This window comes from Trichoplax adhaerens, genomic scaffold (assembly GCF_000150275.1).
Source record: "Trichoplax adhaerens TRIADscaffold_10 genomic scaffold, whole genome shotgun sequence".
Taxonomy (NCBI): Eukaryota; Metazoa; Placozoa; class Uniplacotomia; order Trichoplacea; family Trichoplacidae; genus Trichoplax; species Trichoplax adhaerens.
The window spans coordinates 2,421,134-2,438,569 of NW_002060952.1; the positions used below are offsets into that span (position 1 = coordinate 2,421,134).

At 32.7% G+C, this 17,436-nt stretch overlaps 3 protein-coding genes across 3 annotated transcripts; 1 reads left to right on the forward strand and 2 right to left on the reverse strand.

The window, feature by feature from the left end:
• Window positions 1–3,655: 3,655 nt before the first annotated feature.
• TRIADDRAFT_28983 (uncharacterized protein) lies at window positions 3,656–6,525 on the reverse strand (the record flags this gene model as incomplete). The annotated part of the gene is made up of 2 exons (XM_002115419.1): window positions 3,656–3,887; window positions 6,398–6,525. Coding segments are annotated over 2 exons (360 nt in total), but the record flags the coding sequence as incomplete, so codon positions are not given.
• A 6,343-nt stretch (window positions 6,526–12,868) lies between these two features.
• TRIADDRAFT_59417 (uncharacterized protein) lies at window positions 12,869–13,771 on the reverse strand (the record flags this gene model as incomplete). Its single annotated transcript, XM_002115420.1, has 1 exon — window positions 12,869–13,771. One exon carries the CDS (start codon window positions 13,769–13,771, stop codon window positions 12,869–12,871), a length of 903 nt encoding a protein of 300 aa, XP_002115456.1.
• Window positions 13,772–14,582: 811 nt separating this feature from the next.
• TRIADDRAFT_8601 (uncharacterized protein) lies at window positions 14,583–15,391 on the forward strand (the record flags this gene model as incomplete). Its single annotated transcript, XM_002115302.2, has 3 exons — window positions 14,583–14,630; window positions 14,831–14,968; window positions 15,323–15,391. Coding segments are annotated over 3 exons (255 nt in total), but the record flags the coding sequence as incomplete, so codon positions are not given.
• Between the last annotated feature and the right edge of the window lie 2,045 nt (window positions 15,392–17,436).

Genomic DNA, 17,436 nt, shown 5'->3' on the forward strand with positions numbered 1-17,436 from the left:
ATGGCAACTTGATTAATCTACAATCAGGCATGAGTCTTCAAACAAAATACTTTTCTCTAATAGTACATCATTATTTTCTACAATCTAAATCATTCTACTTAAGATGTCACTACCCTTATATTAACGTCTAGGCCCTTTCTTCGAAGGGTATCTTAACAACTACATTGTTTCTAGCTACATAAATCTTGTACCATAATTAGTCAACTCGGTATAAAGTTACTGAACCTCTGACAGGTCTACGACAAATGGTAATACTATCTGTTAAATGAGCACATTATCGTAAACCGTCAGCAAAGTGACGGGAGTTTGTACTAGTATCTATTCAAAGCAACCTAACTATATCAAATATTGCTATCCGTATAATCAAATATGGGTGCATCACTACAGTGCAATACAGGAAACCATTCTGTAATTTTTACCAGACTCATCAATGAGCCAATAGCAGTAGTTCGGTAAACTTACTCAATATTCATGGTTTATTCTGCAATATTAATGTTCTTTTGAACCCTTGGTCAATAGCTTAAATTTGAAAGTGAAACTGTATAATTTTTTACATTATACTCAATCGACAATAATGATTTATTGTACAGTAACTGTCTCATAATTTAGTTGCTTCTTTTGTGCCAGTATCATTCGATTTTGATCGATTGTTGGGTAAAGAGTAAATTATCGATATTTCAATAGGATATAGCACCTGCTTAAAATTTTTACTTTGCCTGGCAAAATTGTATTATCAAGGATAACAATTATATAGCGATACCTATTTATTGATGAAAATCTACTTTCGATCAATGAATTTATTGAGCATAATCGGTTTTCTATTATTTAAAAACCTTTTATATTGTATTGTATTAGTGTAAGATCTACTTTTGATCAATAAATTTATTGAGAGTGGCTAATTTTACATTAGTTAAAAACTTTTATACTGTATTTTTATAATATCTACTTTCGACCAATAAATCCATTGAGCGTAACTAGTTTTATATTAGTTAAATGTCTTCAACTAGTATTCTGTATCCTTGGTCAATTGTAGTGTCAGCTCTTTAAATCTAAAGACTCAGGTATAACAACTTTATTATTGGTCAAAACAGTTAATAATAGTAGAAAGTTATACAGGTAATAAATGATTTATTAGCATTTCTCATTATTAATTGGTATGATAAAATATCACTGCTTTTTTTTCAAAAGGTAATTCTAAAACAATAGCGTCTGCATAAAAGTAATGGATACATCTGCAGGATGGATTTGATAGTCATTATTATTCTATAAACCTTTTTCGAGCAATTAAATATTGGATAATATTCCTATTGCCTGTGTAACCTATGCAGCGAATTATATAAGCGTACTAGCACTTCAGGAACTATTCAAATATTTAAATTAAATTAAAATCGTATTGTAATTATATTGTTAAAGTAGTCCCTAATTGTACCTACTATCCAATTGAAATTGATCAATCTATCGTAATTATAATCGTTCTCAACGGTAATTGAATTAAAACGTACCTCTTCTCAGCTAAAATAATTGCTCTTGCGCCTCAATTTATTAACAATAATCGCCGTCAGTAGCTAATTATCTATAAGCTTGTTTATTCATTTCATCTTGATACAGTCTTTGATTCTGATCTTTGATCATCGCTTTGTGTTGATATTGGAAACTTTTTCATGTAAGATTGCTTTCAGAACAGCATTAAAGTTAATTGAAACATTTCAGGTTGCCATTAAATATTTCTACGGAATAAAGGGCTTCTTACTTAATTAAACAATAGTATCGATTTTACTTTAAAATACCAATAATCTAAAGCAAAATTGTTATATTAAATTGATGTTAATTAAGCTATCGATCAATCTCGCACTTTTGGTCGCTGAGATGTATTAGTACTTTGATTTTCGTAATATATCGGATGAATGCCTACTGTCTATAGACATACTAGTGATTAATAATTATTAGTTCATCACTGATGCATGATCAATCCTGAAATGCAATACCTCATCTTATCAATGACTGATCTTCTGGTTTAAAGCTCTAGTCGGGACAAATATTGTGATATCAAATGTAAAGACCAAACATAAGGGCAATATTACGGCTCAAGAATTAGATACCCGAAACTTAATTCCAATAGTCCGTTTCCTAAGCATTTTTATTTAAATAAGACAGTTATTACAATCCATTCGACACGGCCTCCATAATTGTTAAGACAGCCCAATTACAAATGCTGTTAGGTCTATTAAGATTAAGATTCATATAGTCACATTTCTGATAGGAACAGATGTTGAACTATACACAAATCGTAATTACTTCAGTATTATTTGATTCTTTCAAATGATTTTATCATGTCATTAACATGCACATGCTATAAAATCATTACATTTGAAGTGGCTATACCACAATATCATCGACGGCTGTAATCTAGACCTTTGTATTAAAAACTGTACCTGGTTGTCTTTTTATCATAAGAATTTAAAATATCCTTGAACTGTAACGTATAAATATCAAGATAAAACCAAAACTTGATGACAAATCTAAAGCAATACATAATTGTCAACTTTCTATCAACATAAGAACAATATTTTATAACAGTGACAATACATCATTCGGTAATGAACAACGGTAGTAACATCAACTTTTTACAAGATCGAAGGATTTTCATGATATTTTAATCATACAGTAATTTACATACAAAGTTTAACCAAACGATCTTCTGCTGTTACATACGTATTACTAGAGAGTAGGACGTTACTGTTCGTTACCGTAACTATATTTTCCCTAGTAGGTGGGTATTTAAAGCAATGATGTCAAGTTGTTCATTTGAAGATAAGCAGTGTAACTGTATCAGTAGTTGTTGCAGGTTAATAAAGAAAGTAAAATAATCGTTAATGACAGATTTTCGGTTTACATAATTTAGTAAAGTTCTTCTGTCCGTGAATTATCTTTGCTATTGGAAAAATTAAATTTTTTTAACAGTTGCAAGTATTAACAACAGCAAGATAGCTCTGAAGTAGTTCGAATTAAAAGTAATTAGGTAATGAATACAAATATATAATAAAAGATGGCTATCACAGCTAATATGTTTAATTTGCGGTATAACGATAGAAATAATACCGCTAATTCTATGTAACAATTATCCATTCATCTGAATTGGCGATATGCCACGTAAAAATTAAAGGCTAATTCTTTAACAGGATATCATGTAAAGAATAGCTTAGTAAATCAAGCCGTATTTAGTATAACACATTCTATTCACAAAGACCCCATATGTATATTACAAATAAAATATATACCGCTTTTCATCCGTTATAAAGCTAGATATTAACAGTGTTCTTATGGTATCGCAACGTTATCTGATTTAGCATTGAAAATACTGTCGCGATCTTCTCAATACCATGAATTCCCTTACAAATGTATCTCCAAAATTATTCACTCATAACAGTATCAACCACAATTCAATCCATCTTGAAACAACGTTGGAATTTCTTATCCTCTATCATTATTATTCTAAAACATTGAAAACATAATTCAACATGAGAACACATTATAGAGAACATGATCAGTAAAGGAGTTTATCTATCATCTATTTTACTTAATAATATTGGGATTCAATAACTGTTAAAATAATTCCACACTTGTATTGATCTTATAGAAAGTATTGGATAATTAATTAGTTAAAACTATAATGACAATACTCACTTTCTTCGCCACCAAATGCGGCATCAATATCTACTCCATTAACGTACGATGAGAATAAAGCGACATCAATAGGTTCCATGCACGATGGACAATGAAAAGATCTAACTAACCAACTATCAATACATTCGACATGATATGTGTGCATGCAAGGTAAGTAGCGAATTGGGACACCAACAACAAATTCATTCATGCATATAGCACACCTATAGTATTACGTAAAAAGAAAGCATGGACATTTTAGTAAAAACATGGTAAGATAACATCTTATTACACCGAAGAATTTATTAATATATAAAAAGGAATATTAAGGTTACTAAATCAATATTATATTCATCGACATCATTTGACGAAAGACAATAGAATTTATAGCCAATCTTATACTTTAATAATACATTTCTTAGTCTGTTGTTTTAGTCAAAGCTAATAAAATGATTATCTTCAATAAAAATTTTGCTAAATGATTACCACTTCACTCCGTGAAAAGAATATTACACGAATATTGGAACTATACAATACATGTCATATTTCAATTAAATGTAAAAAGCAATAATGTTTTGTGTACTAATACTGCAATATATAAAAAATGTTGCACCACTGTATAAATCTCTAAAATCTCTAAAACTCTAAAATACAACTGTTAATCGTATATGTAGGCTCTTGTTCGCTTCTTAATAATATTGAACTATTGTGTTTTATCTTCCGATTATAACAAAATATCTTATTTATTGGTACAGTACTTACAGACAGATTTAAAAACTCTTCTAGTATGAGTTATGTTTTTCTAACATACGTATAGCAACTGTCAAAAATCTCATCTAATCCTCTATGTAAAAAATTGGGTCGAATGTTAACGCGTAGGATTAGCAAGCACCCTTCTTGTTTCGGTTTATTCTAAAGTCTCTCTACAATATACCATAGCCATTAGAGTTAATAATTATAAGTGCCGACATAAACCATTTGATTCGTCGTTATTGGCTTACGATCAATTGCATACTCGGAAGGAAAATCTATTACTTGCTGATACTAACAAGCATTATAATACAGTGTGCTTAAAAAACTAGGCTACTACTGATGCGTATCAACTAATGTTAAAATCGAAGTGACACTTAAAAATAGAATACGATCGTTGCACAAATATTTTTTACGACATCAAAAAGAGAATAATTATGTTTTTAATAGCTGTAAGGTTGTTTACAGCTATGACATTACGAATTGCAACGCGAGTAGTAGCATTTAAGTCGTCCCTTTAAAGTAGAACAGTACACAGTACGTACAGTAGTAGTAGTAATAATATAATCTTCTGAATAGGGAATAATACAGTGCAGTTATAGAAGGACTCATTAACAAGTTAAAAAAAGGACGCTATTAATTAAATAAGATTTGTTAGCTATTTTGAGTTAAGCAAGCGACTTGGCTCCTGAATTAAAAAATTTCAGTATGGATAGTATTTATCCCCACTCATATTATTATTATTTCTATTTTCTATCAGAAAACATGTAATATTTTACATAGATCGCAGATTCATTTTACATTATTTTAAATTAGCATGGCACTCTCCCGACAGATTCAGTAGCAAACATTTTCTTAATTATTGCTAGGAAAGGGTTTATTACAAGTCGATCGCATATGTTCGCTACGTTACGATTGCTATGATTCGTTTTAAATTAATTAATAGTACATTTTACTCTTTACCAATGCCGATTTCCAGGTTGTGAGCGATCTTGCACAATTTAATGGTAAACTGCGGTAATTGTGCAATCCGAAATTCACTTTATACTGCACCTAGGCTTAACGCTACTTTATAAAAATGACTCTGGTACAGTGCGAAATAGCAATAGGTGGAAATCAAATATAAATTAAACGCAGGCGAAATAAATTCGCTTGGAAAGCTGACTACTATGGTAAGTGAGTCGGTGTAGTAATTAACAAGCTCTGTAATTCGTTAAAATACAGTATGTATAAGACCAAATTTACGATACTATTTGTTCGTTACGAGGACAAAATGGAAATTTACAAAAGTTTAACGACTACTCGTATGTTAACCGATCTACCTCAGTTGTATGTATTCAATATTAAAACTTTATCTGCTTAATCAGCCTTAAAAAAGAAAAAAAAGTCCCCAATACTAAAGTATCAAAATTACTGAAAGAAAAATATACGCGTATATTCCGTTTTACGGGGAGACGCTCGAAATGAAAAAATATCTATATAATAATGTATAGTACATTTATTGCATGGGTGAAAATTTATCGCACCTCCATTTTTTAATTAATTGATCCTCATAGTGTGCTGTAGTTTACGCATGATATATTAAGGTAACAAGACGCTATAATATTTCTGATTGCACTGTTACGTAATAATTCCATAGGAAAATGAAAAAGGAATGTACAATAAAGCAAATTACGACCTTATTTCCCAATCTATTCAATTTAATTTATAACGTATGGTGTTCAATTTAGTATTTCATACACATATCTGTCTCTGAGTTTAAATGTTGATAACATCGCGTACAGTGCTGTACTGTTACTACTGTACTTTGTCGAATTTGTATATTAATTTTAGGGAGAGCTAGATGGTAGAGATGATAAAGCTAAATGATCGAACAGCGTTCCGATGCACGAAAGAATTACTACACAGTACAGTACAGTACAATACTGTATTGCTGTATGATGATTAACAATTGAGATTATCTCATTTTTTAAAGTTTACTTACTCGTTTAGTTTTTCAGATTTATGTCCTTCGTAGGTGCCGATAGGCAAATGATCAATCATAGCCAGGCGTTGCATTAATTTCGATTGCTGCGCCTCGGAACAATGCTGTTGTTGTTGCGTTTGTTGTGGTTGTTGTTGTTGTTGTTGTTGTTGTGAGGGAGAATCTGCTTCGAAAGGAGACGATGAAACGGGAATGAAAGGTAATCTCTCCTAAAATTTCAATCATGAAGGATATGCTGTTATTGACCATTATCATTCGTGTCATAAAATAAACCAATATATAAATAATCATAACATCTGTGAGAAAACGAAAAACGACCAGCAAGTAAGGCCAATGGACGTTTGTGCAGTAACTCTTAGTATTACGCTCTGACGTACTAGACAGTATACTAAACAACTTCGTTTAGTAAGAGAACACAGTAAAGTACAATAATTAATTAATAAATATAAAATACTTCAGTAGTGTTTTCTTCTAACACCCTGGTATATTATTACAGTAATATACGCGTAGAAAAGATCAAAAAGAGCATATCATCATACTCAAACTTTAAAGGAATAGACGCCTACAAGAATTAGTCAAGACTGAGAGATGATGCCGATTGAACATATATTTTTTGACTATTTCATTTTTTATTAATCGATGGCCTGCATTAATGTACCGTCTTGTGGACTCTTTGTATCACCGCTTGCTATTTTTTATTCATCATCACAGACAATAGCCTAGTGTTTGGATACTACAATGACTGAAGTACGCGAAAATGCTATTTGATCTGACTGGCTATTACATCTATTTCGTGTTCAAAACTGATTCAATTGCGAACAAGAAATGGCCAAGGCAAGGCAGGATTTGATGACAAGTCGATAGCGATTCTCTGTAGAATTATTATTATTAATATTGTACGTCAAGTATTTGAGCAAAAATATTATCGGCACTGCTTTAATGCTGTATCGAACAGGTTATCTCAATAATGATATGCTGTCGTTCCGTACAGTATTACGATTAATCTTCGATGTGCTCGTATGGATAATTCAAAGTCATTCTTCTAATAAATGAAATATTTCCGGAAAAAAAAAAAATGATTCACCGAAAATCGTCAGTTGCAATTAGTAATGTAAAATTATAGACTTGCGACTAGAAATGGGCAAATGATAGATTCAAGCCAGCCAATTCAATTCGTTGAAGGAAATTGAATGTAATTATATTGATACCGTAATTATAAGACAGGGGGGATCATAAAGCATTAACTCAACTTTAACTAAACGTAGCACAAATGATGTGGATGCTAGAATTTCAATCTGAATTGCTAAGCTATTGAACGAGGTAGTTTAATCGAGTAGCGCACAATAAGGTAGCAATAAAAAAGCATCAAGGAGATTTCACTGACAATCCATATTGAAGTATTGAAGAATCAACGTTGGGAAGAAGATGAACTTTTGCCATCATCAAATCCAGTGAACTTGTTCCCCACAAAACTCTCAACACATATTGTATAGCACTGTGAAACTATGGTAACTTGGATCAAAATGATAGAAATGAATTTATTCCTTCGAAATCAAAAATGGGGAAGTTCAACTCACTTCATAAGGTGGTGGTGGCTCATGATGTTCATAATCTTCGGCTAATAATTCATTACTAAAATCACTTCGACGACCAAGGCAGCTTCCCATTTTCGCTGAGTAATTCGAGTTGAAGAAAGCTTGAAGGCAAGTCTTGACAGTAATACAAGTCAAAAGGATTACAATACAAAGTAATAGGAAGGGAAGAAATCAATGGAATAATCCACCCGTTGAACGTTTCGTCTGCAGTATTCAAAGTACAATTTTGTCGTCGTCCAACAAAGTCTTGTTTTCCCGTCGAGGTTGTGATAATTTTGGGCAAAAGCAGTACGTTTATGATCAGTCTTGCTTGTTTACACTACACAGTTTGCGGAATGATGGTGGCTAATCAATATTCTACTCGTCGACAATATTTTCAAGAGTTTAATAGCGCTTAAAGACCAATTCCAATCAACTTGAAATTGGAGAAGAAGACTTTTCAACCAACGTCGTCGTTATCAGTAGTAGAGTTGACACTCCAGAATTGGTGTAATATCGGCTAGTACGTGGTTCTAAAAGAGGTCACTTGTCGTCAATGTCTAACGTGACTACGATAGACAGGGTACCTACTGGTTCAGCTGGTCTAGTCAAAAGATACCGTAACGTTTTTATTTCGACGAAAAGGCTACAATTCAATCAAGTACAGTCATTGACTGCATCAAAGTGGCGCTACGAAACAGAATTCAGTTTTAAATGATACCAATACAGTACAAGCTTAGCCTAATTTCAACATCAAAAATAATTTCTTCAATATCAATGGAAAAAATCCACGGTAAAATGAGTCAATCAAGGTGGTCAAAGTGGAAAAGAGAGAGAAAAAAAAAATGACTTTATCTAAATCGATGTCGTGATCGTATTGGTGTGTTGCTGCGATTGACGGCCTATAAATACACTCAGTGGATGAATGATTGACGGTACAGTACGCATCAGTCGTCTACTGCAGTTCTTTGAACTTATTTCATAATATTGACACCTATCGATTGATGGATGGACCGCGCAGAATCATAACTGGTCGAATGAAAATTGTTTTTGTTCTATTTCTGCGTCGAGCGAAGTTTACTTTCTTGGCTGATACATAGTATCAATCACAATCGGCTGAGCAGGACAGTAGACTGCCGCTAGTCACCCCTTTCGGTCATGTTTTTGTTTTTGTTGATTTTATTTTATTTTTAGAGCTAAAGAAGATGAAGCAATCCTTTCATAAAAAGCTTTGGATTATACTATGCATGACATACAATGCATTAGCATGTCCGATACCTTTCAGTAAAAGCCTTGAATAGCTGTAAGTACAGTACATTACTCTGCAAGAGTCTATAGTAAGAGTACAACCAATTGAATCAAGCAAATGATGGTCTAAATTGAATCCATTCATCACATTTCAATGGCAGTATTTCAAGTCCCTCGAGAAAGAAAAAATTCCAGTGTACATTTTTGTGTTCCACTTTGTCAGCATTAAAACAGCAGATCAACTTGCTTCCATTTACAGCAATAATTATGCTATGTTTTGAGACAAATTATAACTATCAAAACATCCATCGATCAGTCATGTTATGCTACCAAATGGTACGAAAAAGCTCCTGCCATATTAATACTGAGCATTGAGTCAAAAAGAAGCCCTGACCCATCCTACACTGCAACAGTACAATCCATGACTAGCTAGTCTATTAAACAGCAGTACTGTATGAACACTAGAGCAGCTATTGTACAGTACCGTATTTGCGTGCCAAACCAACAGACTGAGCCGTGACGTCAAAGTTGGGCAATCCCCTTTTGGGTAATGTACCGTTACGAAACGGAACGTATCCAGACTGAACAGCGCAGTACGCATGCGGCTGCTTCATGCCTGAATGGCCTGATCGGCTGCGGTTTACCGGAAACAGGACAGTATCATCGACTGACGTCATCGCCGTGGATTTTTCCATCCATCCAACAACAATGGTGCCGTAAATAGAAGCGAGAAGACAAAAACATGCATTGACTTGGAAAGTAAAATAAGGCCTGCAAAAGGCTAAATTTGAAGGCTAAAATGAATGCAGAATAATCTTTGCATGATCTATTTTAGTCTTGTGCTGTATACATAGAGTTAAGCCCGATTAGAGACGATATACAGTTGCACAACGTCGACTTCCAACGCGAGTACTGTATATATGTACACTGTACAGTAAAGTGTGCATACACTTGTACACTCACTCAAATGTACAGAAACATTCGTCATTTGAGTACAGTCATAAATCGAATTTACGCTAGTCAATATCCAATACCGCAGTTTAGTTAGTATTTCGATAGAGACTGAGAAAATGGCTATGATTAGTATAGAAGATCCTCATTTATCGGCCATCTTCTAAGCCAATAGCGGCCCAGACCACTCTGGAAAGCGACGATCGATCGATCTGTAACCAATTGCTGGAACCTATACATGCCATACTCTATGTACATTGTACAGTATACCCGCATGTATTCATGGATAAATGTAAAATAGTAGACAATATTTAGGAAATCAGATGTCACCCCGTAGAAGTTATACATAGATGAGTGTATCTTGCTATATTGTAAACTGTTAATTTAATATTTGCAAAATAAAAGACGCCAGATTTAGCGTCTATTTCCAATGGGATTGATCTAATGTCCGTGTGCAGTCTTCTATATAGAACAATATTGTATTGAGATGGCAGTATTGGACATTGTACAGTAATATTGTTTATATACCCATATATGGACAAAAAACACTAGTGCATTAAGCATTTCTACAAATCTCTAATGCATAAAAGATATTGCATGTCTCAGAATTCCTCAACTATCACCCATGTAGACATGCATGTATTGCAATATGATAAAATTAGTTGAATACTGTCGGTAGGATTGTCTTACATGCCATACTAAGGATGCATGTAACTCAATTTATACAATTCACTTTCATCTGTTTTTCCAAATTATTCTTTATTTGGCTTGTATTCTTCAGTTCTAGCACAAACATTATTTGCGTTCTGCTTGAACTGATAGATATAAATCTTTTATCGAGGAAATATGTAATACATGCACCTGCATACTTCCTATTGTCAACTTGTGGCTAGACTTTAAGGTACCGTATATTTAAATTATCATCATAGTTAAACTCATCCAATGAAATGTACAGTAGTCTTCGTTCCATTAATAGTTAATAAACGAGGTAAGTAGTCTGTTGTTTATTCTCTATCCGAAGCTAGCCAATATAGCCATTTAGAATATGTGTGCATGACGTAAATCAATTCAAACTAAACATCAAGTTATAATTTTAGCAATAAATCATAGTTTTTAGTATTTTCTCAGACAGTTCCTTTTTCTAGGCTTGAATAAATTTTCCTGGCAATATCGTAATTTTAGTCCAATAATAAAGATTGAATGAATTATACATGAAGCAGTAATTTCCAATTTATAATTTCTAAGTAAACTATTTTCTATAATTGCAATCATGGGATATGATACTTCAATTATTAAAGTTCTACTTTGGAGCAGAAACATACCAACTGGATAAGATAAAATCGGTAATCATTTACATATCTATTTTAATGTTCTATATGCACAAGATTATTATATATATACAAACTTTAAGACTTACTCCATGGGTGAATAAGAACAGTCTAGTTCACCATAAATAATCACAACATATAGTATAAAGCTAAGAATTTTACACTTACGATGCACTATAAACTTTCAATGGATAATTAAGTTGTGTCGTTTCACTGAATAATTTTGGCGATTGTATTATGTAGGAGAAGAAAAGTATCACTCAATCTATTTTCATAGCTACATTTATGATCTTTTCACTTGTGCCTATAGAAAGTATTTATAGAGTATTTATTCATGGATAATATTTATTTTTAAATTTAGCTTTTATCTAAGTAAACACTTTACGTACAGTACTAAAAACTGTACACACTTTGAAGAATATGATTGAAATTAGGCGTAGAAGGAAGTTATCACCGCTAAAACGGATCGATGTATGCGTTTTAGTTGGTCCATTAATTAATGATTTTAGTAAGTTGTTCGTTAAAAGTGACATTTTCCGTATAAGATAAGATGATTGGCAATAATGTTGATTTTCTACGATTTGTGGATCATTGTAATTGCTGGATGATGTTGATCACATCAAAATTTCCAGCACCTGAGTGTAAGGATTTTACGAGTATTATCTGTAACCGGCAAATACTGAGCTTACCCTCTTCACAGTACTACTTTTAGCTGCAAAATAATTTTCAAATAGACTTGCGAATATTCTTAGCTTGTATGCACTGTATTATTCATTCTCTTATAATTGCACCTCACGCACTATAGGCCGAAATTTTGATTAATCATGTCTTCTCCATGCTAATGAAAAGCTAGCTAACATGAAGTGTTCAAGGTTAGAATAATACAAATAATGTCGTCTTTGTCTGCTCCTTTGATATTTCCTTTATATACTGTATCAATATTAAATCTAATCGCATTATAGATCAATGTGCAGCTATCAAGAAACTCGTATCATGTTATACAATTGGTATTAGTTTACCAAATGTTCTCACCATAGAACAAGTAGTACAGTATATCATTGGCATAATGTAGCCTTAATGCAGCGTAAAATCGATTGTTTTATTAAAGCTATAATGAATTTTCTTAAATATATGGTAATAAGAGTATACGTTCACAGCACTTACAGCATTATATTCCATTGTCGCAAATACAATAATACAGTAGTTCTTTCTTCAATCTGTAGCAGTGCAAAGATGCATTTTAAAAAGTCAAATAAATATCGCGATAACTAGCAATCGTATATTTAAGGAAATACACAGTTATTGCTTTATTAAAATGTAATTAAAGGTATAGCTATATAACAACGTTAAGAAATCTCTCGTTTAGCAAATCAGTAACAGCAGGGTAAGTCTTGAATTGGTAGCGGCAAAAAGTGCTGCCAAAAGTAATTTCTCCTGCTAAAATATAGAACCTGCATCCGACTATTTTCTTGCAAAAATTCCATATTACGAAATTGATACCACATCTTGCGCAAGGATTTAGTTTGTCGAAACAATAAGGAAAAATCAAGTGTGGATACATTGCATAGCAAACATATAATCTGAAATGCTAGCAATGTACCTAATGCTAGCCATAATGTGACGATAGGGACAAGAACAATTGCATTTTTACCTAAATTGAAACAAATTGATGCTGGTAAAGCATTGCGATAAGACGTTTGACCTATCATACATCCCATAAATGCTGTAAAAGTCATGTAGATCGCAAAAGACATGCCTAACCAGGCGTAACCCAAGAACGATACAAAGTAGTAAAAATTGTTCAAGCCAACGCAATTGACAGTAAAGGGGCAATGATGATCCATCATGCAAATACAGCGCTGGCAGACTTTACAATGTCTTGTAGCGCCTACTTTAATTCTATCACACTTTGTACAAACAGGATAATCCGTGTGAGAACCTAACGTAGCTAAAGGTGCTGTACCAGGATCATGAAAACTTGCATAAGTATAGTGAAAAAATGATACAATGCAAAAATAACTTGCTAAGAAAATATGGATCCAACCATTGATGGTCGCGTATGGATTTTCAGCTTTAACGTAAAGGTAGGCTGAAAAGAATAAATACATAAAACCAGAATAGACTGTAACAACGAGAGAAAATAATAAATACGAGGCATAATCTTGTGTAATTCGTTCTATATTAAGACGAGGAAATAGATTTCGTATAACATCAACCAATAATGGCAGCTGTAAAATACCAACAGCAATAATAATAATGATAATGATATCCATGCTAGCTGTTCATGCCGATAATACTACAACTGTGAGCTTGAACAGGTGTAGCTGGAACCTAGAAGACTATGATAATGACGAGGATTTAGCAAGCCGAACAGAATTATGATGTCTTTGTATAATGTATATTGGTGGCGATACGTTATGAGATAGGTCATGAATCATCAACAGTTGCCATCTTAAATGCCAAAGAAATGAACATTCTGCGTTGAATATTAGCCACTGCAGTTGATGTACGAGTTAATCGAAGAGACTCGAAATTGCATGCATGCAGCAGTCAGCAGCTATGTCAGCGTCTATGGCAAAAGTGATGCAGTACAGTATGGATGGACGCACAGACGTACGGTATCGACCTGTGAGGCTGTGCCTAGGGCTGGTTGGATTATCTGTACTGTACAGTACAGTACTGGTTAGTGTACTGTAGAAGTTCATACTGTAGCGTACTGTACTGTACACAGTGTACAGTACAGTACTGTACTGTACTGTACAGTATGTATAAGAAAAACCTTACAGTACAGTACAGTACATGTACACTTATTGTACTGTAGCGACTTCTACATTACCACAGCAACGCTGCCGGATTCCTTTATTTCCTGCTGTTGATTCCCAACATTTGATCATGGACTTTCCAGCACTATCACAGCATGTACCTCAATTGAAATACACGAACCCTTTCTCATGATTATATAGGGTATATAGTATACGTATTTTATTGATTTATCGGCAAAAACATATCAATAGAAGCATAATGATTCAAGGCAGAATTTACATCTGGTTTATTTTACTGTGGATCATTCATTTGGCATTACCAATCCAATTTCAATATCCTTATTATTATTACAAGAAGAGAAGTTATCATGTAAGTTTTAAATTTTTAAATCTCTAGGACAAATCAATTTAGAAGTAGCAGTAAAATTTTTTATCTTATGTACGGATAAATATACATGTATATATGATGGTGGTTAAACGTGTCAGTAACTTAACTAACGAAACCTACATGAATTGAATGCATTCGATCCATTTCTAACAGTATCTGTACTTTGCGTTCATTTCATTTAGGAACGCCGTTTTTATGAGAAGCAAGAGCTCTGTGCACACTTACCTAACTGTACGGCTTTAGGTGGAATCCTTCAAGACAGATGTATAAGGCAATGCATATCTCCCAGTTGCTATGGCAGTTTATATGCATGGGATGAGGTACGTAAATTGAGTCTACTAAAGTAACGGTTATAAGAATGATGTTAAAAAACTCAACCTTCTACAAATATACCACTACAAAAAGTTATCCTTACCCTGTGCAGCTTCAGAAATATCACTAATGCTAAAATGACCTACTTTAACGTCTATAATCTCGCTGCAAATCCCTTGATGCCTGATCATAGTAAAATCGTTGCTTATTGTATTCCTTAACTATATTGTGTTTCAATTTCATGTACAGTAGATAGTAGTATGCATAATTAAGAGAGAAGAGCTAAATGTCTTGGTATTAAGCTATATACATATTTTATGACGCTATATAAAACAACTTTCTTTTAAATTTTTTTCTCCTAGCTCGAAGAAGGAGAAATTGATATCAGACTGTCATCATTCAAAGGTTGCTTTGTTCAGGAAGCAAATTAAGGTACTAGCGATACCAAGAAATACGCAGATTTAAACATTTATTTCTCTATACTATACTATAATGTAACCTACAGTACATTATGTAGTATTTTAAATAATCCTTTGATTAGTATTATTAAGTAAGTACAGTATAGCAGTAGTCATTCAATGTACTATCACTATCATCATTTTACAATAAAACAGCGTGACATATTTACATGCTATGCCTGTCTGAACTAAGACTTAAAGTTTCTCCTCTTATTTACAGTTAATATACTCATATTATAATAGGTTGGTGTATGGTAAAATCCAAAAACATATAAAACGTTTTTCATTTCGAGCTCCGAAACAAGTGTCTATTCCATTCCTAATTACCTGACTCGATTGTTTACAAGATAGGGATGCTTATTGGACTATTCTGGAGTATTAATACAATTTACTCATATGATAGTACAGTAGTAGTAAAATGTCAATCATTAAATTAATATTATTTAATTACTGTATTATCGGATATCATATCAGTATTGCAAAGATGTAAATTAAAGGGATAAATTTAACGCACTGGACATAGAACCAGTAACACATTAGGACTTAAAAATGTTGAATTTCTTGATTACAATTATTAATGCCTTCGCTAAGTATGATTACGTTAATTTACGTAGTTTCCTGTACTGTAGATATGTATGTACAATGTATATAGTCCAGTTTTAAACCGGTCAAAACTCTCATCCATTAAGCAATAAATTTAAATTGAACTAAAATTGTATATTTATATTATTGTATACAACACGGAAGGGTATATGATTGGTAATCGATTTATAATATTGTCCATTCATTACACCAGCTACCTATCTTTATCACCTTACGGTAAAACAAGAAAATTTAAGCTCACTTTTCTGTAAAACTTCCTCTACGCAAACTGGAAGGTATACTGCATATAAGTCTTGTAACACTCTCATAATATTAATACCTAATGATACGCACTGCTCTTCCCATTTGCTATACTATCGAGATTACAATATACATATTAAAATAAATTATGTTTGCCTGCTATCAGGAAGACAATAAATTATTATTTATAATATATCTGGCATGCTATACTGTAAGTGTATCTTAACCTGTAACAGAGACATACTTTACATTATTAATTAAAGATTCTATCCGAGTATTCGGTCATAAAAATCTTTAATACGAAGAAAATAGCCCACAAAAGCAAATTTTTGATACAAAGGCCAAATTTTGATTAAGAAAGTATAGAAATCAAAAGTAGTAATTAAGTACTGTACATCTAGCGTTATACAGAAATGTAATTAATTACAATATATCATGTATCGATAAACAATAAGTCGCTTTAACTAGATACTAAGCCATACCACTTTTCGACTATAGCTATCAAAACCTCACAAACTAACCAGTCGATTATAATAACATCAATAATTAATATAATTAATTAATATATTGTAATGAGTGCGGTAGTATTCTCCACCTTTGAAAAAGAAAAGATTATGCTTCTACTTCGTTTATTGAATAAAATTTGTATTTTATTCTTGCACCGAAAAATTACACTAACAATTTTAGGGTTGAAATTATCAGTGCATTCCAAGCTATTCAAGGGTTTCAATCCTCACCCTATACTACATAGTTCGCACTTGAGGTTCAACGTTGTTAAAAAATTGACTGAATACATTGCTTATAATTTGAATAAGTCTTCAAGTTATGAACAATTCTAAAGATGAAGATTGCTCATCTTAAGATTGCACGAGCAACTAGTACATTTTACAGTACATAAATTTATTATTAGAGAAATACTCTACTTTATCTTAGCCCTTTTACTTAGTCCACTTTCATTAGCAACAACTTTTCCACTGACAATTTTCTTTTTTGCTTGAGGTTGCTTTCTAGATTGAACTTGTTCATGCCGTGTAACAGTTGAGACGCCATCTACAAATTTTGTTTTAAACAAGACGTTCGCGTTATTAAACATTCCATCTTTCAAAGAAACAACTATAAATTGTGAGTGCTTGAAATGTGTGCGTAACATTTGTCCTATATTTTGGGTATGAGAA